The sequence below is a fragment of the Fundulus heteroclitus genome, chromosome 2 (assembly GCF_011125445.2).
Source record: "Fundulus heteroclitus isolate FHET01 chromosome 2, MU-UCD_Fhet_4.1, whole genome shotgun sequence".
In the NCBI taxonomy this organism is placed as follows: Eukaryota; Metazoa; Chordata; class Actinopteri; order Cyprinodontiformes; family Fundulidae; genus Fundulus; species Fundulus heteroclitus.
In genome coordinates, this window is record NC_046362.1 from 11,975,303 (window position 1) to 11,998,585 (window position 23,283).

General features: G+C 40.4%; 1 protein-coding gene across 2 annotated transcripts in view; it reads left to right on the top strand.

The window, feature by feature from the left end:
• The first annotated feature begins 483 nt into the window (after positions 1-483).
• LOC105938611 (potassium voltage-gated channel subfamily D member 2) overlaps positions 484-23,283 on the top strand; it is an 86,658-nt gene continuing 63,858 nt past the window's right edge. For both annotated transcript variants that reach the window (XM_012880424.3, XM_012880425.3), the window contains exons 1-2: positions 484-873; positions 1,112-2,293. In XM_012880424.3, the coding sequence (XP_012735878.2) occupies positions 1,182-2,293 (1,112 nt within the window). In that variant the 5' untranslated portion in view covers positions 484-873; positions 1,112-1,181. The remainder of the gene's footprint in view (positions 874-1,111; positions 2,294-23,283) is intronic.

Genomic DNA, 23,283 nt, shown 5'->3' on the forward strand with positions numbered 1-23,283 from the left:
AAACAATTTGAAAAATTTGATTAGAATTGCTCTATGTTGTGTAAATTACTCCAGTGTGGCCTTAGGTCCCAACTCTGGTCTTTGGGGCTCCCTACATTAAATAAATAGGATCAACATCAACATGGCTTTTTTAAATATGAGGAAATCCTGTGGAGAAAATATGCAGGAAAACTTAAATCCCATCCCTGGACTTCATGATATCTCAGGTAAACTGCGGCCGCTGTTGATCCACGTTGCTGAAAACACTCCAAACACAAATGTTAGACGAGCTTCAGGAGATACCGCCTACTTAGACTACAGATACGCATTGAACAGCTCCCCATGCGCACGGTGAAGCAAGGCAAGCAGAGGAATTTCTGGGTGCAGAAAGGACCGCTCCCCCCTCCTCTCTCTCTCTCTCTCTCTCTCTCTCTCTCTCTCTCTCTCTCTCTCTCTCTCTCTCTCTCTCTCTCTCTCTCTCTCTCTCTCTCTCTCTCTCTGCATCCGATTTTCCTCTCAGCTCTCCACTGCTCGGTGATGAGAAAAGGGGGAGGTGAGGGGGGAGGAAGGTGGTCTTGCAGTCGACGAGAGAAAAGGAACATGAGTTTGCTGAGGAGTAGCTGCAACGAGAGGGGAAAACCTTTGGACAGGAGCCCTGCGGATTGGTAAAGAAGGGACGAATGACCCCTCTCCGCTTGGAGTCCGCCGCTTCAATTGTTTAACTTGTTGATGCAACGTTAGAGCACAGTTTTCCTTTTTTTTCCCTCCTCTCTTTTCCATCGTCTGGCTGCAGTGAGTAATAGATGGCTGGCGGGATTGCAAATATTCTCTTCCTAGGATTAGTATTTTATTGAACTCATCGCGGATGCAGATTGATGATGGAGCGTCTCTATGGTGGGTGTTTTACTTTTACTTGGATTTATTTCCAAAAAGAGAAGAAGAGAACAAAAAATCCTGGTTATTGTTGGAATGAAAATGTGGGGATCTAATTGATATTCTGCCGCAAAGAGTGGGAATTCTTAGCAGAACAGTTAGAAAAGACTGGCTAGGCTTAGTAGAACAGAATAAGTCATATTTGTCTATTTTTCATTTGTTACACTGAGGGTCTCTTGGTCTGCTCTTTCTCCTGCAGATGCAATCTGTCTCTGAGTCGTAGCCCAGTGACAAGCGGAGAAGGGTCGTTTCAAACACTACAGGTCAGCATGGCAGCAGGTGTAGCGGCATGGCTTCCCTTCGCCAGAGCGGCGGCCATCGGGTGGATGCCCGTGGCGAGCACCCCGATGCCCATCCCTCCCCAAGACAAGAGGAAAGCCCAGGACGGGCTCATCATCCTCAACGTGAGCGGCACCAAGTTCCAGACGTGGCGGACCACGCTGGAGAGGTACCCGGACACCTTGCTGGGGAGCACCGAGAGGGACTTCTTCTTTCACGAGGAGACCAGCGAGTACTTTTTCGACCGCGACCCCGACATCTTCAGGCACATCCTCAATTTTTACCGCACGGGCAAGCTGCACTACCCGCGCCAGGAGTGCATATCCGCGTACGACGAGGAGCTCGCCTTCTTCGGCATCATCCCCGAGATCATCGGGGACTGCTGCTACGAGGAGTACAAGGACCGGAGGCGCGAAAACGCGGAGCGTCTCCAGGATGACGAGGAGATGGACATGAGCAACGACGTCACGCCGGTGAATCTGACGTTCCGGGAGTACCTGTGGCGGGCTTTTGAAAACCCACACACCAGCACCCTGGCGCTGGTTTTCTACTATGTCACGGGGTTCTTCATCGCCATATCGGTGATGGCCAACGTGGTGGAGACGGTCCCGTGTGGGACTCTGCCCAACAGGTCCAAGGAGGTCTCCTGCGGGGAGCGCTACGCGCTGGCCTTCTTCTGCTTGGACACGGCGTGCGTCATGATATTCACGGTCGAGTATCTGCTCCGCCTGATCGCCGCACCCAGCCGCTGCAAGTTCATGAAAAGCGTGATGAGCGTCATCGACGTGGTGGCGATCATGCCGTACTACATCGGCCTGGTCATGACCGACAACGACCAGGTGAGCGGGGCGTTCGTCACGCTGAGGGTCTTCCGCGTCTTTCGGATTTTCAAGTTTTCGCGGCATTCTGCGGGGCTGCGCATCCTGGGCTACACCCTGAAGAGCTGCGCCTCCGAGCTGGGCTTCCTCCTCTTCTCCCTCACCATGGCCATCATTATATTCGCCACGGTCATGTTTTATGCAGAGAAAGGCTCCACGGCGACCAAGTTCACCAGCATCCCCGCAGCCTTTTGGTACACCATCGTCACCATGACAACACTGGGGTAGGTGGATGCACGAGTTCCTAAAAGCCCCACAGCTTTGCAGGATGCTTAAATGAAGCGTCCTTACATGCATTGGCAATTCTTGCAGGAATGCCACCTGTGGCCATGTCCTTCATTCTAATACCCAACACATAACTAAATGCAGGAGTGCTATCCTGTTCAGAATTGTTCATGCATATATCTATATATATAATTATGTATGGACAAATACATGCATTTTTAACATTATTTTGTTGAGAAAACACAGAATCCCTCAGTTTTCCACATAGAAATTTCACACATTAAAATATTTGTTTAATCAGTGTTTAATACATTTAGCCTAAGTTTTACCATCCTATAATTGCCGCTTGCAGTTCACCGGTACCAAGGTCTTAAATGTTTTGATTTTCAAAACTGCTAAAATATCCATACTCTTCCTGTAGCATAAAGTCCCTTTAAAAGGAGGCCAGAAAAAGTGCCAGAGTTACAGACCAGATTTCTTCTTAGCTCTAGGGAGCGTTGAGTAAATGCAAAACCCGCCCCTCCTCCAATTTTTGCTGCACACTGCCTGGTCAGCTGGCTGAGAGAATGCTACTACATTTGTACCTTGTTTAAAAGACAGAATAATCTGACAGGAAATGCTTTTTAAGTGAAAAACAGACACTAAAGGAGCACCAGCAATGTTACCAAGGTAACCCTCTCTTGTCTGTTCAGCAGCTTATTGCAGGATGGCTGCCTCTGCAGATACTGTTACTAATTAAACAGCTAAAACATTAGTTTGTTATATTTATTTTTCTATTAAGTGTAGAATTACCAAATTGGTATAATATTCTGCACAACAGAAAAAGTTTTTGCCTACATCAACATTAAAATAACAGTAAATGTTAATCTTAATAAATGTCATTGATAACATAATTAAAATCATACCTATTAATGTCTTATGTTATTTTCTGTAGCATTTGGAATAGTTGTTGCTTTCCTTTTTTAAATGAAAGCAATTAGATCATGTGATACTCTTTGGTTTGGATGTTTATGTAAAACCTCGGCATCATCAGCCAGCAGTGGTGAACAGACTTGCTTTATTACACCGTGCCCAACAGCTGAGGGTGCCAATTCAACAATGACAGGGAACGCAAATAACAGAAACAGAACACACAGGCAATGACTCCCTGGGCAAAAAGCCATATCACCCACGTTAAAACCCTTTCACTGCTTATGTATCGTTAAAATTTAATTAATTCTGCAAAAGGAATTTGTTTTTCAATGATGTCACAAAGTGATCATTGTGATTTTTTTTTTTGCTGTTTTTCATCTCATCGGTGGCGCAAGAGAAGGTTGGGGGGCTTGGGGAGGGCATTCTTCCCCTGGCCTTGGATGCATAAAAAAAGTTTATAAGCATGAATTTAATGGAGGAGAAAGGTTTCAATATCAACAAACTCCTAAAAGTCTAATATGACATTCTATTACATTTTTGTGTGGCAACCCAAGATTTTTAGTGCCCTCCCCCTATCAGCGTGCCAGTTTCAGCATTTTGGAGAGGCACCCCTGCTGATTTGAAATGCTGTCGCAGGTGTGCACTTATGGGGCATATTAAAAAGTCCTCGAGCGGTTCTCAGCCAATCAGAGTGCTGCTGACAAATCTGTCACACACCGCCAATGAGGCCGAACTCTTCATTGTGCTGAAGGTCAAGCATTGTCCCTGCCCATTTTCAAGGTTCTTCTGTGGATCGCTTGTAAAGTTTACAGCAATGAACGGTTCAGGGACTCGCTGAAAAAAAAAAAAAAAAAAGCGGCACTTGAAATAAAAAAAATGGACACCTCACAGCCTAAATGACAAATGAACAAAGCTGAATTTGCAGATCTAAGTGAGGATTAAACTCAATCCAAACTTCTTAGTTATAAAGCAAACTCAAAAACCCAACTCCTCTCCTCTCCTCTCCTCTCCTCTCCTCTCCTCTCCTCTCCTCTCCTCTCCTCTCCTCTCCTCTCCTCTCCTCTCCTCTCCTCTCCTCTCCTCTCCTCTCCTCTCCTCTCCTCTCCTCTCCTCTCCTCTCCTCTCCCTGCACCCTGCCTGTCATTCATCCTCCCTCTGCTCATTTTCCTTTCAGCGAGGTACAGTAAATATTTGAATGCTAATTTCATGCCCATGCACAACGTCAGCGGCTGCTTTGTGCTGATGTCGCATAAAATAATTAAACGCTGTTAAGACGATTACATCACATTAATTTGTATTGATGGGAGCACTCAAGTGCTCAGATTTTCGGTGCAGGAAATACATTAATACTACAGCTTTTGGCCTTTTACCACGATCATGCACCGCATGAGCGAGGTATGTTCTCTGAGATGCTAAAAACCTACACCAGTTGCTTTTTTTTCTTGTCTCTAAATCTACACGAAATCATGATCAGACCTTTGCAGATGTTGGAAATGTAGGCTATTGGTTGGCTTTTCACTCACTGCTGCAGAACTGCACCCCCTCCAATCCATCTCGCTCCTGCTGCTGCTGCTGCTGATGACACAGAAATGAGGTCCTGTTAAAATAATGTCTTCATCTTAAAGACCTCACACCACAAATCAAACATGCAAAACAAATCCCCAGCAGTTGTGTGCGTTAATCTTCACACGGTGCGCACGAGTGTTGTGAGATGTGAACAAACGCCTGAATGAGGACGCGTGCGGCAAAATTAGCTTTTATTTTTTTTTTGGTTTAATACAATTCCCTGCACCTTTTTCTTATTTTCTTGTCTTCACGCCTGCATTGATGCAGCTCCGCTCCTCTCAGTTCTGCAGGAAGCCTGTGTAGTTTTAATTAGTACTGCTATTATTCAAGGTGTTCTCTGTCTCACCACCTTCTTCCTATCTGCTCCTATTATGTGGGTGACACTGAGTTAGTGGATGTACCGTCCTTTTAATGGCACATACAAATCTTCCCCCTGCGCTCACTCAATACCAGTCGAACTACAACTCACCCTCCTAAATGACCAGTGAGCACATAATTAGTAATGAGCACGGTCTGCCATCTCCGGCTCAGTGTTGTGCCGGACATGCCCTCCATTTAGATTCAAAGCACAGATGAAAGATGAGTTGTGCGAGTGGGTACATTATTTATCTTATGGGGGAGCAGCGAAGATATTCACTGGGGTTCGGCTCTGAGTTCTCCTTTTGTGCTGCTCGAGATGGATTTGAAAAAGATGTTTTGTGTGCGAGAACAAAACTGAGATGTCCTTGGTAATGGGGACGTCTCTGTCACTCCATTGTGAGCCGTGACAGCTGGCTGACAGATCTGCAACATGAACTCGAGTCTTCCAGTGGTGCAGAATGCTGCATAGGGGACCACCGCTGGAGCAGGCTGTATAACCTTCGCTAAGAAATGAAGTAGGCCTTTTCTCTTGATCTATCGTTTCCTAAGGCATGCTTTTAGAAAACACATACAGCTGCATTCCAGCATATTTAAATATCATCAAATAGGTCTTTATTTCAGAAATTCAGTTATGAAAGTGAAACTCATATATAGATCCATGATGCACAGAGTGATGTGTAAGCATTAATTGCTGTATATTCAGACGAAAAGCCAAAATTCAGCTTCTCAGAAATGTACAATTAGAATACTTACAGAAGACCTGTAAAAATAACAAACTACTGAAAAGTAAATGCATGTGATATCAGTATTCATCCAGTACTTGGTCCTAGCTTCTTTTGCATTCATTACTGCATCAATGCAGTGTTGCATGGAGGCGATCAGCCTGTGGCTCTGCTGCGGTCTTAAGGAAACCCACGTTGCTTTAATAGCAGCTTCCAGCTCATCTTCATTGCTGGCCCCTGTCTCCTTTTCTCTTTCTTTTGACAGTGCGCCATATATTCTATTTGAGGTGTTCATCAGCAATAATCATACATTTAAAAGGCATTTGCACCTTTGGCATTGTGGCCATGTCCTGCTGAAAAATGAAAATAGTATCTCTGTAATGCTTGTCAGCAGAGTGGTGCAGGAAGATTGGGCAGCTCATCACCAGCAGATGACGTGACTCACTAGATCTTCACATACAATAGAAACTTTCAACTGGACCTCAAACCATTTCAATTTTATACTATTCCATTTGTCTGAAAAGGGCACTTTGAATGGGCTTTGCTTTATTGTTCTTTCTAGGCTGTGGTTATCAATGATGCTTGTGCTCATTTACCTTCCACTCAACTTTCTAATAATAATAATGATAATAATAATAATAATAATAATAATAATAATAATAATAATAATAATAATAATAATAATAATAATAATAATAATAATAATAATAATATTCAAGGCTATGCCCTTTTGTGTCTTACCCTTCTTCTGGAAGGTGATGCTGGACAACTATTCAATTCAATTACATTTTATTTATAAAGCACCAATTCATATTACACGTCATCTCAAGGCACTTTCCAAAGTCAAATTCAATCAAATCATACTGATTGGTCAAAAGGTTTCCAACATAAGGAAACCCGGCAGATTGCATCGAGTCTTGACAAGCAGCATTCACTCCTCCTGAAAGAGCGTAGAGTCACAGGGAGAGTCGTCTGCATTGGTGATGACTTTGCAGCAATCCCTCATACTGAGCATGCATGAAGCGACAGTGGAGAGGAAAACTCCCCTTTAACAAGGTGGAAAACCTCCAGCAGAACCAGGCTCAGTGTGAACGGTCATCTGCCTCGACTATCAAGTCTGCAGTCTTCCCAGTGTGTGTGTAGGTCGTAACGCAAAAGGATTTGGTTTAAATTGGTACCCAACTCACATTCTAATTTCCTAAGAAACTGAATTTTGTGTTTCCATTAGCTTTCTTTGATAATTATCAGCAACAGTATTTCACTGTGTGTCATGGATGTAAAATACAACCTTCCCTTTTTTAATTAAATTACAGAAATAAAGTAACTTTCTGGTGATGCGCTCGTTTATTGAGATGCACCTGCATCTAACAACCTGTAGAGCTGAATTGACTGTCTGTATATAAAAAAAAAATAGATTGAGAGAATGTGCTGCACCGTCCTCCAGGAAGCAAAGGAAATGAGGTGTTTTGGTGTTGTGTTTCAAAGTCCAGGATGCAGAAAAACATCTAACGAATAGCTATTTAGACTGATACGAATGACTTGGTCCTTTCATTTAGCTGCAAGTAAGCTTTCTAAAGACTATCAGAGGCGCCAGTGACTGAAACCTGCACTCGAAGGCAAAGCATCAGATTTTTTTCTGCCGACTCTTCATGCCAGCATGGTTATCATGATACATTTCCCACTATGTATATTTTCAATTTCCCTTTCCCCCCACCCCGTGGAAGCAGAGACAGTGGCGGGCATTCTCTCCCCCGCTGATGGCCCATTGATTGTGCTTAAGCAGACGTGCAGACATTGGGAGAAGAGAGCGGGGGGCTCCTGTTCTGAGGCGCTTGGCAGGCAGCCTGAATGAAAAGGGAAGGGTGCCTGGAGACCAGTGGAGAATCAATAGCTCTGTGCAGCTGCGTGTCATGCCTCTGTGTGTCTTCTGCTCTATGCCACCAAACACAGGACAAGACCCACTTATCCCACCCTATTTATCGAGCCTAATCTCTGCGGCCGCTTTTGGATACCCAACAAAGACGAATGTGCCTCTGTCGAAACGGATCTGCGCAGATTTTCAAGCAACGCTTGACTGGGTGCAGAATGGGAGATTTCTATCTGTGGTGTTTTGCTTTGCAGCTCCTTTGAAAAGCCGTGCTGAAGCATCATCATCGTGACGTGGTTCGATTCTGGCTGTTTGGATTCTAATCTAAAGATATCAGAGTTTATTAGGCTGGAATCAGATGTTGCGGTGTTTTCATGCTACTATTTTCTCTGGATAATCCACACGGTCAGGGTGAATTAGCTGCAGACGGAGTTTTCGGTGCTTCAGATCTTTTTAAGTGATTTAAGGTGTAATGGAGTGCACTGCTGAGAGCAGCTGTGAAAACGGTGGAAGTCAAGCGCAACCCACTAGGGAGGAGGACTGGGAGGACAGGGTTTATTCTGGAACATCGGCACACTCGTTCCTCTGGAACCACACAAACATCGCCGCTGATAGACACGAGAGGTCTCAGCTTCTGACAAGAACATGTTTGTTTCAAACACACACACACACACACACACACACACACACACACGCAGTTTATCTACTTCTCTCCTTTTCGCCTCTGCTTACTCTCGAAATCTGCTGTTATAGACATTGACAATTCCCAGATTTTTTTAAATGAAGTGTATTTTATAATTGTTAAAATCGCAGTTTACCTCATTTAAACAATGTGTGTTTCCGTTTATGTAAAAGCAGGGTATGGAATCTATCAATATTTCTGTAATTACTGTTGCTAAGCATTGCTGCTAAACTGCCACATCACCACTACTGGATCCACCATGTCTGTCAGAAGTTCACGTTTTCTCGCAATGGAAGTCAATATCATAATAATTTTGACCTTTTAATGATGAATTTGAACCGTTCTTTTGCCAATATAGGACAAAGATACAACAAAATGATTTAATGAATGTTAAAGATCTTGGTTTTCAGCTTTAAATTTCTTGTCGATTTTCTCTAACCCACTCATTTATATACATACATCAATACTGATATTTAGAAAAATGTCCCATTGAAAGTTGCAGAGACACCAATTTTTTTTTTTAGATATCAACACGTGTCTGGCATTATTCTGTCCGGATATTCGATGCTCTACTACTGACAATTTGTGGACCTTATTTGAATTGGTTAGTTTCCTGGCATGGACCCAAAAAAAGTAAATATATTCCATGGGGTTGACGTTGGGGTGATTACAGAAGCTTAAAACTGGCTTCCTTTATCTATACCAAAACTAGTTTTGATGTGTGTCTGGGCTATTGTCCTCTAGGAGCACCCAATTGTGCCTAGGCCTTTAACTACCTAGCTGTTGATTTGATACAAAGTTGATAGTTTTTTTTATTCCACCCATGTTGTGCAACGCAGCAAAACAGACCCTGAACATGACGAACCCACCATCATGCAACGCTGCCGGTACAGAGTTGTTAAGTGTGAATTCGTCACCCTGACTCCTTCAGATACTGTTTCTGTTATTGCGGCCAAATCTGTGTCTCCTCAAACAATAAAAACATTCTCCTGAAAGCATTTGACTCGTCCTAACAGTATTTGTTTTGGAGCAGTCACTTTTTTTATGTTGGCTGCCTTTCAACTGGCATCACTGTGGACAGGGACACTGATGCTCCAGCATCGTTCAGTGTATAACAAGCCTTATACACTTGAGCATTTGTGGTTTCTGGGCTGTTTTTTTTTTTTACCATCTGAGCCAATTCTCTTTCATCTGATGGTGGAGGATTGGGTTAGATGACTGCAACGTGGACACAGTTGGACCACAGCATGAGAAAGATCCCCAACACATATCCAAACTGGTTCTAGGGTCTGTTTTGCTGCCAGAGGTATTGGTGCATTGCAGAAAATGAAAGGAGCAATGAAGTAGCATTACCTCCCACTTCTTCAATTCCACCTCAAATCTGAGTTAGACGGTTGAAATTTAAACACCACTGGGTATTCCGACTTATGTAATGGCCTCATTCCCAGCCATATGGAGAACATTTGGAGTACTTTTAAAAGTCGAGTTTGTGCCAGCTGGCAAACCAAGCACTTTAATTGAGGCAGACCACTTGTGATAAGAAGTTAGGGTAAATATCTACCCAGAACCATGCGAGAAGCTTGCAGAAAATATGTTGTTTCTCTGCATCTTGCTCAAATATTCCTGGGGGTGGATGTATATATATATATATATATATATATATATATATATACCCTGTCTGGATTAGCGGAAACCCAAAGTAAACTCTCCACCTAAATGTCTTTAGATTCAATTAAAGGTGTTTATTTGGTAATCAACCCCGCCTCTCTCCCATTGGCAGCTGGAGATAGGCACCAGCACCTCTTGCGACCCCAACAGGGATAAGCACGTCTGAAAATGGATGGACGGATAGATGGATGTTTTGTAATCATTCCACCGTGGAAAAATAACAAATAGCAATTTGAGTAAATCATCAATTGGTATAAATTAATATGATTCTCATTTTGATGTTGAATGTATGTAAACTGCTAAGGGCAGCAGCATGATCCAGCTATGTTTGGATGATACACTGTCCACGTCACCAGATATCACACTACAACATGTAGAAAACAAGTTACTTATACGTACATTGTGGAAGTTAGCCAAAAATGAATTGTATTAGACCGTGGAAGAAGTCAGATTATTCACAGGGAAAACGTTCGAATTCCACTCAGACCTGACCATGAATCCCAATTTTCGGCTTGGCTTAGGGGCTACAGCGATAACCAGACACTAGCACACTGCCACAAAATGAGATTAGGCAGATGTCAGAATGAGATTATGATAGTATGACATCTTTGAAGGGACTTTTTTTTTTAGATATGGTTACATACAGTATTTTGCGGCAATCAGTATCTTATCTGCAGAACACAGCAAAGTGAACTGCCTCAGTTCACAAAATCAGTGTGAATTTCTTACAGGAGAGTTCAGATAACTGCTGGTCAGACTGGAGCCGTCTCCAAAGCAGATCTTTTTCATCTTATGAAACCGACATCTCTTTACATACATCGATTATCCGTTATTTCCTCACATGTTAGTAAGACAAATGTGTTACATATACTCTATCACAGTAAACTAAATGATAGAATATTAATGCGCTTTAAAAAAAAACAATAGTGTCACAGCAGTCAAATATTTTCTTAGTGAGTTTCTCACTGCTTTACTTTTCCATCTAATAGTTACTTTTCTATAGGATGCCTAGCAGGAACAAGCTAGAGCTTCAACCATTTGCCTTCACAAGTCACCTAAGTAGTAAGCACAGTCCAGCTGAGTCTAATGTCATCTCAGTATAAATCCAGCTGTTCCCATGAAGGCCACAGAGTTTTATTAGAGCAGCGGCCCTCAAACTGGGGTCCGGGAACCACGGGCTGGGGGTCTGTAAAATGCACAATGTGGGTCCTGAGTAGGCACTATTGAGGAGGCGTTGGGGTTAAGCTAAGTAACACAATGGACAAATATTTAACTCTGTCCACTTCTTCAAGTAAGGTAAAAGCCAAATCAGCTAAAATTAGGAAGCATGACAAGTTACATTGAGTTTGGCTTTAGCTAGAATGAGGATCAAGCACCAAATCTCAAATGCTAGGTGTAGTTATATATATTTTTAAAAACATACATAATTCCTAATGTATTTAACAGTACAAAAGAAAGAAAGTTTGAGAACCCCGGTGTTAGAGAACATTACTAAAGAAGTAGCATCATGAGGATCAAGTAGCACAGCAGAAAGGTCACGTTAAAAGTTTTTTTTTATTTTTATTTTTTTTTATTAGTTTATTTGTCAGGGACAATGCAGCGCACATTATTACATTCATAATTGTAATAGGCAGAGCCATAACAAAATGTGTAAATGTGTTGCATGAAAGGTTTCTAGCCTATAGGCTAATTTGCAACCCCAGTCCCCAGTCAGGCCTTTATAAAATACATTTTCCTAAAACGTAGCTCACATTGCACAATCATATATAAAATACATTATAAAAGACAACCATTAACATTTTACACAATCCTAACAACATTACACAAAACAACACCTCACATCAAACATAATCTTAATGACTCAATGTTCACATATTTGATTTTCTTTCAGCCAATGTTTCACCTTTCTATTAAATGTTTTCAGGTCAGTTTCTATTTTTATATTTTTATTTCCGTTGGTAAATCCTTCCAAAGACGGATCCCTATCACTGAGAAACTTGACTGTCCAAAAGTGGTTTTGCGCTCCTCTGCTATACAGTTGCCACCCGCTGCTCTCCTAGTGTTAACTCTCCGTGTATTTATTTTTGTCACAAAAGGACAGAGTACGGCTGGAGCTATATTATTTGTGCATTTAAAAATCATCTTAAGAAAAGAAAACTATCAAAATCTAAAACCTTATATTTCTGTACAATCAAACAGTGATGCCACCTATTTGGTTTCTGATCCATCATTTTCAATGCTTGTTTGTATAATGATAAAATAGGTTTAACTGTTGTCTGGGAGGCTTGACCCCATACAGTAACACAATAAGATAAATGAGAAAATATCATAGCATGCAAGAACAGCAAAGCTGCTTTAACAGGTATATGCTGCCTCATCATTCTAAAACAGTTTAGATTTATCCGGACAGTCTTACAGAGTTTATTAATGTGTTTATTAAATTTAAGTTGGGAATCCAGAATAATGCCTAAAAATCTAAATTCCTCAACTTCCTCTATCGCTTCTTGATCTAATTTAATGGTACATTTTGCTTTCCCTCTTATTGAGAAGCACATAGATACCGTCTTTTTGTGGAGAAGATTCAAGTAGGTTTAGGTATAAAACAATACACCCAGCTTTATACATCTCAAGAGGCTCTGTTTAAATCCTTCATCCAAAAATGGGAACAGGGTAACACAACTGCAACGCTACAGCTGTCCAGTCAAACTGACAGGAGGAGCTGGAGAGATTCACAGCTCAGGTGGAATCAGTTAAAAGAACAGCTTGTACTTGTGTACTCAACATATCGGACTGTTGTGCAAGAGTAAAAAGAACAAAGGCCTTATTAAAAGAACGCAATAAGTAATTCCCATTTAATTTTTACCACAAACTACGAGACTGAGAACACGTCAAGGAATTTGCTCTGGTAAGATAAGATACATTTTTTTGCCCTTCATACAAAACATCATGTTTGATGAAAAATCAACACACATTTCCACAAACGCATCAATACCATGGGGAAAATGGTGACAGTATAATGTTGTGGGGAGGCTAAAGCATGGACAGGGTAGCTGGTCAGAGCTAACGGAAAAATGGATAGAGCTAAAGAAAAACGTCAGTCCTGGAATAAAACCTGCTAGAGACTGCAAAAGATTGGTTAATTGGGTGGAGGATCACCTTCCTGCAGAACAACAAACCTAAACGGGTTAGTTGAAAGCTTATTCATGGGTCAGAATGGCCCAATCCAAGCCCAGAACTAAAGCCATTTGAGAATCTGTGGCTAGACTTAAATATTGCTGCTTATCTATCCAATCTGACTGAGTTGGAACTATTTTGCAAAGACAAATTGGGAAACCATTCATTATCTAGATTTGTAAATCAGGCAGAGACATGCCCTCAATGCCCTGCAGCTTTAATGCCAATGGAAGGTGGATCTGCAAGGTATTGACTCAGGGTTGCTGAATACAAATGTGCAACACATTTTCTTTTAAAAAAAATTAATTTGGAAAATGGTTTTCTTTGTATTTCACAAGTATGGGCCATTTTGTAGTGTTGAGTGACATGAAATCTGAATAAAATACATTCATGTTTTTTAAAAATGTGAAAAAGCTCAATGGACGCTGTAATGGCAGTGAAACAACTCACATGTGTTGAGTTGTGCTTCTACAAGGATACCCACAGAACAAATAAGATAACATTACTGTAAAAATATCAATTCTTACTCTAATTGTTTCACCATTAGGCACATTACCTCTTGGACATTCACCTGAAGGCAGTTTTACCTTAAAAAGCACACAAGTCTGCCTTTTTGCATGCCAAGCTATGGGCTTCTCTTTTTGACCTGTGGTATTCCTCCACTGTCTCTGACAAGTCATTAAAAACAGCTCAAACCTACAAGAATAGCATGAGAGAATTTCTTTTGTGGGTCCTTTAAAGCTGCATACGTTGAAATAGGATAGTTTGCCTTAGTCTTAGATGCTAAAATCACTAATAAGCAATGGAATCAAACCTTTGCAAGAAACAAGAGAGGTTCCTAATTGGGTTTTAATTCTGAACACCCCACATTTTTCTTCGACACCTTAAAAAACCCTCAGCTATTTATTTCCACTTCCATTTACTTTAAATTCAGAGACTTGGCACCAGATTTATCACACCTCCCACAGTGTATTACTGCTTGTAAAGGGAAAATAAAACAGTGCTGTTCCTACGCCACTTTTAATTAACATACAATTTTTACAGTGTAGAGACAACGTGAAAAGGAGCAATCAGTTTCTGTCGCACAGAGTAAGCGCATTGTCCCACGCTGCAACAAACATCCTTGCCCTGTTGTTCTCATCAGAAGCCGAATTTATCGGCAGGTCGTCAGCACTGCAGCCCCACCCACCGAATCCAGCTGGAAAGGCTTGACAAGTGGGGTCCCATAAACCTCTCAGGATAGGATTTATAAGGTAGAGGAAGCAAGGTTAACACACACAAGGGTCACTGTAGGGCCCATAAACCACCATGAGTATAACCATTATCATGCTTGCCAGTTTTGACACCTCAGCCTGGCGGCATTCAAAGCAAGCACACAATGCAAAGCCCTGACATGGTGGTTCGCCGCGGTGCAGAGCGTAGCTTTTTGAAGTCCCAACTCTTCACCACATGTCAAATCTAATTGAAACGTACAGGAACAATCTGGAGGGCCTTTCACTGTTTCTGGACCCAGGAGATAACAAATGCATTCTTGATTTAGTCCTCGTGCGACTGGATAAGTTAGCATGCCTCTGGCAGATGAAGCAGAGAATTTTCACTCTTTTTTTTTTTTTTTCCCCGTTCTTGCGCAGAGCACGACAGTCAGCGAGAACATTTGGTGCGTTTGATTATGGAGTGAGATGGGTGTTATTTTCATGTTCAGAGGAATACATTACACCAGTTGGCATTGTGTGTATTATGCACATTATGAAAATCAGCAAACCATTATGAGAGATGCGACAAACCGGCGTGGAAAAAAAAAAAACACAAGTGGTTAATGTGAGTTGTGTAGGCTGCCGTGCGCCTGTAGGCTCACACTCTCCAACCCAGCCCTCTTTCCCTTCGGAACCAGGTGCTTTATTGGGGAGGAGAGAGGGAATGCTAATGTGAGGCTGGTATAATGGTCCTGAAGTGACAGGTGACTTAATGAGAGGAACCAGGCACTGAAATGTGTTCTGTGCTCGCTCCTTTTCTGCCAATGCAAACGACTGCAAAATGGAGGAGTGAGAGCGAGGGGCGGAAAAAAGGAACCGTCCTCAGAGGAGATTAAGATCATTGTTAAAGACGGAATCAGGGAAAGACACGGATCTTATGTTTTTCTGCTAAATTGAAAAAAGAGAGCCCTGCCTTTCTTCTATCCACTTTGTTAGCAACAACAGTTTCACACTGGCAGCCGAGGAATCAAAAGGGTGTCATGGAGGTGTGAGCTGAATGATGATTGCATGTTACAGATCTCTTAAATACGTTTTATATGGGTTTTTTTTTTTTGCAGAATTTTTTAAAGATGCCAAACGACTGTCTTACTGAAAAATGAGAGCAAATGGGGGCATAGGGGTGGGTGATAGGGAATGGGTCTGAGGTAAATAAAAAGGGTAGTGATGTCATGTAACCCTTACATCTGACCCTTAAAATGTATTTAACCAACCCGAATCAAACATGCATTAAATGCTCGGCCTTTATTTAAAAAATCCATCATGGATTCTGTTTCCTGGCATTTGGACTACGTCAGCTCTGCTGTTTAGTCCTCCTGCATTCCCCCATTGTTAGGTTACGTAGACCAGATTTTAGATGGTAACGAAAAACACCAGCTACGAAACAGTTTCACAATTTTAACATGAAACATTTATAATATCTGAAAGTAATTGATGCAAGTGCAATTCAACGGCTACTTCTTGCCTTTCGTTCATGAAATTAGCTACAATTTCTTACCTCTTTTAACGCTTCAAACAGCTCAAACACGTCTCTGCGGGGTCTTAAATCTAAGTATTTCAATCCAAGGCCTTAAAGAGTCTTTGTTATCCAGATTCTTCATAGAACCTCTTACACCCCATTTGTAAAAGTTCTGTGACCTTGTTAATTTAGTTCTTTCATTGACTACTTAAAAAAAAGAAAATAAGCACACTGGTGTAGATGGACGCCTGATTAGGTGGATAGTGGAGAAACCTCCCTCCGTAAGCCAACAACAAAGCCCCTGATTAGATCACAAAAAAAGCAAGGTAGAAATAAGATTCTTTGCTTGATGTGCAAAGCTTTTAACCAACAGATCATGAAAGACAATCGGTCTTTGTAAGTATTAAACATATTTGGAAAGTGGCTATATGGTGATTTGAAAACATGTTTAGGAGTTTAAAGAACATGGTCACTGGGATGTGCAGTTTGATATTTGTGACAATCGACAAACTAAAAAATCGATAGAGGGACCGTAAAACTCACCATCCAACTCACTGTGGAGGTGTGAGAAGGAGACGATTTTATACCCCACAGTGGCAGAGTGGCCGATGTCAGATATTCTGGATGACTTCACAAAAAGGTCTGAGCCAATAGCAATACTGAGTCGAAATTCACTGCAAAACACTCGTTGAACCTAAGGAGGGCGCCAAAGAGCAGGTTTTGGACACAAAATCAGGATTTCAACAAAGGTGCAGCAAATTGTCAAAAATAATGACCAGGATTAAGAAACCCATGTATACAGTTTAGTAGCAAACAAAGTTGATTTAGATTTTGGGGTGAGCTACCCTTTAATAAAACTGCAAATGATCATGTTAAAAAAAAACCCAAAGGGTTAGGGTTAGCAGCTTAGCTAACTCTACGCAGGCGTACATGCAGAGAATATACAGGGATAGATCAGAACTGACACACTAATCAGGTGCTTATATTTCAACAGTTCAGAAAAGAGCCAGCCCTTAGTAGGATCTAAGCTTTAAGGCCTAAATCTGCTTCATAACGGCAGCAAATGCAATCAAAAGTATCGTCTGAAATGAGCTAAGCAGTGTAAACAATGTTTAACACACGTCTTGCATTATTAATGAAGTAGGTTTGACGGTTCAACAGAGCACATGCAGTTACACAGGCAGCAACCACAGAGGCTGCAGAAAGGAGAATAAAGGAGCTTTGAATCATAAAATCTATAATAACTTATAAAATATGCAATACCACACTAAATCGTGGCTCTGCGTTATATATATATATATATATATATATATATATATATATATATATATATATATATATATATATATATATATATATATATATATATATATATATATGTGTGTGTGTGTGTGTGTGTGTGTGATGGGCTGATATACAGATTGTCAGATAATGTCAGCTGGTATGTATTTTTGCAGTCAGTCAACTCTGAGCTGAAGAACAGATAATGGCCAGCTGGTAGGTTGATGTGAGGTTACTGTGTATGTGAACTGACTCTAAAAGCAGCCATGCATCACAGTGTACAGTCAGACTGATAAATAATCTATATATGGCAAGGACAAAATGGCTGTCCTGCTGTTTGATTCGATTTCTTTGACAAGCAGTCTTAAAGGCAGCCCAGGTAACACAGATATTTTACACACATGGGGGGATTTTCATTAATTGACTCTGTTATTATGCAAGGAAATGGTCTTGCGCGTTCTGCACACGGGCATCGTGGTGTGAGGATGTAAAATATGGCACCAGTGGTTTTTCCACCGCTCAGCATTTTTTTTTTTATCTTCTTCTTTGTGTTGCGAGCATTGCTGAAGATTAATGGAATTTTCCAGAACAAGATTAAAGTTACTCCAAATGAATGCAGCATCACTGCATTAGGGAATGAGGAGATATGTGAGAAAACACATCACCTCGATTTCATTGTTGTTAGAAAGCATTTGCTCTGCCTGGCTCCACTTTCATCCAATCTAGCAAGCTGGAAACCCTGACCCAGCTCTGAGTGAATGAATGAAAAGGGGAAATATTGCCTATTATGCGACTGTGTCCCGTCTTCAAAGCTGATGTGTTGTAAAAAGAAATCCGATGCAAAGTGTACGCCACAAGATCAGTGGATCAAACACTGTGTGAGTGATAAATCCAAGCCCAACAGCTATCGGCTCCTCCGGTGCGGCGTGCCCTTATTTACATACTCAGCATTAACATACAGATGAAAATGGCTCGTCTGGTCATGGAGATTGGTATGCAGACTCACATAATGCCTCATCATCACTTTGTTCAAATGCGCAAGAGTGTTTCTAAATGGATTCTCTTTATGTTTAGAGTCTGCTTAGCACTCAATCGAGTTATCGTGTCAGGATCAATAAATATGCGCTCTTCAAAGATATGTTTAAGTGACCAAGAGATGCACTCAGGGCATTCGGCATCATGAGTTTGGCTTTCCATCTGACACCCAATGAGAGCAGGGCTGTGATTCATCATTTCAAAGCTTTTATTACAAACGTGTTGATAGTTAAAGAGTAAACATAACACAGCAGGCTCTGTGAGCTGTGATTTATGAGCTAAATATCTTTCTGAATATATTTGCGGTATTTGGAAAATATTTTCCACTTCTCTGTGAAATGCATACATATTCATGTGCAATACATTTTTAAGGGTAGATTATCAAATATAATAAGGCGTATTGTGTGAATTCCACAACACACGCCCCACAGAAGTTGTTACAATTTATTTAAATACTAGGGCGAGATATAAACAGGGTTCCACCACATTTTTCAAGTTAGCAGAATTGTCAGGATGTTTTTGGGCTGTTTCAACTTATGAATACGAAGGTTTAGCATGAATCTAGCACCTGCTAAACACAGAGGTAGTAAGAAAGGAAATCAAGAAGCATGAAAGGAAGGAAGAACGGAAGTGAAAAAGGGGAAAAGGAGGAAAGATGGAAATAAAAGGAAGGAGAAAAAGAAGGAAAAGCAAAGAAAAAAGTAACACATGAAAAATTAACAAAAAAGGGAGGTAGGATGTAAAGGAACTAAAAGGAGAAGAGAGAAAAAAGCAACAAAGGGAGGACAGAAGACAGGACAAAGTGAGGCAATAGGGCTAGAGGGAGGAAGGAAGGAAGGAAGGAAGGAAGGAAGGAAGGAAGGAAGGAAGGAAGGAAGGAAGGAAGGAAGGAAGGAAGGAAGGAAGGAAGGAAGGAAGGAAGGAAGGAAGGAAGGAAGGAAGGAAGGTAAGAAAAACAAACCAGTTTTGAATGGACTAAAAGAAAAATAGATACATAGATAGATAGATAGATAGATAGATAGATAGATAGATAGATAGATAGATAGATAGATAGATAGATAGATAGATAGATAGATAGATAGATAGATAGATAGATAGATAGATAGATAGATAGATAGATAGATAGATAGATAGATAGATACAAGGTAATTATTAGAATATTTTCACATATGGTTGACAAACAGGTACACTTTTAAAATGAAAGATGCTGACAATCTGACAGAGACACAACCTTTTTTTCAGGACTGATTCTAAAATCATTCCACATCACTATTTTATTTGAACAGTTTCATACATAGACAAATCTGCATTTATTTGCCTCTAAACTATAATGTGTTACTTTGACTTGTGAGTTTAAAGAGAACATCACTCTTCCTATAAAAGGAACTGAAAACAACGATTTTCAAGCATATAATTGAATGTCTCTAACAGGAAAGTTACTTTATGAAAGAAGCTAAACAAAGCCATCATAGCACTAAGTGACTAAGTAGTACACAAAGTTGGTAAAAAGATAAGTAGAGCATCAGAGGCTTCCAGGGGTAAAAATAAAATATGTAAATAATTTAACACTTAAAGTATAATGTGTCTCAAAGTAAAACTACAATGAGTTTGGGGTATTCATAATTTAGAGTACACCATTTTCTTTAAATATTAAGAGAATATGGAGAAAATGAGAAACTTCACTACATACTGGAAAAAAGACAAGAAAAAAAATCAACAAACTTTGCTTTGGTATATACAAAGCCTTTTTTAGAGGAAGGTCATTTTTGGATCAGCAAACAATGCCCTGCCGTATTCAGTAACAGCACAATTCTTTAGGAATTTGACGTGCTAACCTAGCCTTACAACAGGCCAGACCTTCATGCCTCTGAAAATACGTATTTGCTGCTTTGTGACATGAAGAAAAGGATAAAGCTTCCACTGAACAAGTAAATGGAAGAAAATCTGTTGCCATGGCCATCAAGAGTCTCAACAAAGCAAATATTTATTTTTAAAAAATGCCTTGAAAACATCTTTTGTGGTTAATTTAAAAAAGAAGTGAGCTGAAGTCTTATTTCAAAGAAGAATGAAAATACACTCCCTTAGCCTCCTTGGTTCCTTAGAGACTGTGAAAGCTTATATTTGGCTAATATCCCAGTTTTTTTGAGGATTTATTTTGCCCGAAAATTAGTCTCAGTCTTCTGATAGGCCACTGATCAATAACACATCTTACATCACAGAAGGCTCTGTTAAACAAGAGGGTGGAGTGCTTTTTTCTAACAAATCCCGAAACTTTGACTTATCCAAACAAACCTTAACAAAATATAATTAACAAACCCCTTTGTTGCTTCAATTTAGTTGGACAAACAGTTTAGCTTTCTGATTATGTACTTTTTCTGTCTCTATAACCACAACCATGATCACATTTATTACCTCAGGAAGTGGAGGAACTCAACACCCCTTTTACAGAAGCAGCAGCATGGATGTGCTAAAAATACTGTGCTATCATTCAGAAAAAGAAAAAAAACAAAAACAAGTCAAAGTAAATCTGCAGAAACTAAACAGAGTGCTGGTCATACTGCTTTGAATTGATGGCAAATATAACCCCCCAGAAAATGACCTGTTAATCCAACATCTAGAAAAATATAGAATATAACAATTTCCATGTGAACAACAAGGTTTATTGGTGAAAAAAAGGCTTCCAGCTAGCATCTGCTGTATTTGGCAATAAAACAACTTTGTTGTAGTTTCTTGATCACCTTACCACGTCTTCACCTTGTAGCAATTTAATGGTGCATTAAAGGCTCTTTGTGTAACCAAAAAGAGACTGAATGTACGCCACTTTAATAGGTAGCTGGGACATGATTTCTTAAACATGACATTGAGTTTACTGTACTGCTTTGCCCTCCACAGTTACCAGATCCCAATCCAACCTTTGGTAGGTAGTGGAACAGGAAATTAGCATCATGACTGTGCATTCAAGAAATCTGCGGCAATCATATGATACTGTCATGCAAAATCTCTTATAATGACCAAAAAAAGGTTTTTCCAACGACTGATGTGCTGTCTCTGTTCAAAGGATAGTAAAATCTGCAAAAACCAAGGTTCCAACTCTAAGGAATCGTACGGATAGGAGGTATTTAATGCTGGGATTTGATGTGCTGAACTCTACACCAAACTTACCTGAACCCCCCATTTATGCTCTATCACATTTAAAGATAAATAGATTTCTAAGACTAAAGGTAGATGCTAGTTCTTTTCAGGTTAAGCTGGTGTGAGCACACCTACCATAGTCCTGCCATATTATTTTGAAAGACTCTGCAGTTTTTTTCTTATTAATATTCCATTGTGTAACTTTCACAACCCCTTTTTATTATAGCAGCAGCCTCTAAAGGTTTCCGTGGAGAAAAATAGGCCCTACCACTAACTTGTTGAAACTATTATGCTCCCAGTTTCACTGGACCATCAGCAACATAATTAGCAGCTCCGTATAGTTCCTGCGGTCAGTCACTTGTTGGTTTTGTTTCACGCTAATCAACACACAGGCCTCAAGCTGGGTCCGTTTTCATGTCGAGCCGTAACATTTATAATGCCTGCCATGCCCTAGTGAACATTACACTACCCCCACAATGGTACGTAATGAGTGCTGGATGATGGGGAAACAGTTCCTCTTTTATTTTTAGATGTCAGTTCATTACCCTGAACTGGCGATCATTAAACTGCTCTTTTCTGAGCTCCCTTGTCTGCCTTAGTACTTCAAAGGGCAGCTTTGCATCACAAATATACGTGCAAGAAGTTAATCTCGACCATGAGTTTAAGGTGCTTAAAAGGACTGTAATCAACATGAAGATTTTCTGTCACGTTTTTGGTTACATTTTAATCCACATATTTTTTTAAACATTTATTACACACAATTTAGTGATACGTCAAACCGACGGTTTGAGCTCTGTTTGTCTTAGTTTAATGTTAAGAAACTAGTTAAACTGCTGTTAATCTGCTCCTTATTACATAACTAATTTCTCTACATTAAAAACATTCATTTGAGAATGAATGGGCAAAGAATTAATAAATAATTAGAGCACCATTCACACTATTATACCCTTCCCGACTATGACTTTAATACAGTAAAAAGGTGATGTGTTATGTGTGATGTTTCCTAACGGAAATCAAGGAAACATTCTATAAGCTGCAGCTCAAACCTCCTTTTATAATGATCCAGCAATCATTATAACAGTAAAAATACAGAGATGTTCGTAAATCCATCTTCCTGTTACTGTGTCATAGCTTTGGTGATCTGTCCACACCAAATAAAGCAGCAAGCAAACTGTAAATATAATGTAACGACATACAGGGTTTCATTAGAATGTATAGATTGTTTAATTTCAGGTAAAGCTGCTTTGTAATCATTCTGAAATCTCCCTGACAGGCTCATTCAGGACGCTGCAATGTAAATGTGAATTAAGAGTGTTAAAGGGACAGTGTGTAACTAATTTGACTTTTAATTAGTAAAAATCAAGTGTTGCTTTTATTCTTTTATTCCTTTTATATTCTGGCAACGTCTAATAACATCATATCAAAAATGAAAGCCTTCTCATAACTTAGAATTAGTAGTTTATAAATACATAGGTGTCGGTGCACCCACTGGGAGGCGCCATGTTGCGTCGCTATTTCTGATTTCAGTAGTAGAAAGGGGCCAAGCTTAACAGCCATGCGCTTTTCCCCTATCTGTCTTCTATATGAGGATGTGTTGTCAGTGGAGGAGGAGTAGAAAATAGGCAAAGACGACCATAGATTATTTTATTTGCCATTTTCTGTTGAAATGCAGGACCATCCATACTCTTTGCCCAGCAAGAGGGAAGAGAAAGTAACCAAGAACAGAATAGAAGTAAGACGTAGAGAAATGAGAGTTTATATCGGCTATACCAGGAGGAGATAATTCATGAGGGAGTGGGGATTTAAAACGGATGCAGAGGTTGTAGGCTTTTTGTTGGACATGTAAGTTAATTCAGTGTAACAGTGAAGTGTATTTTGGTT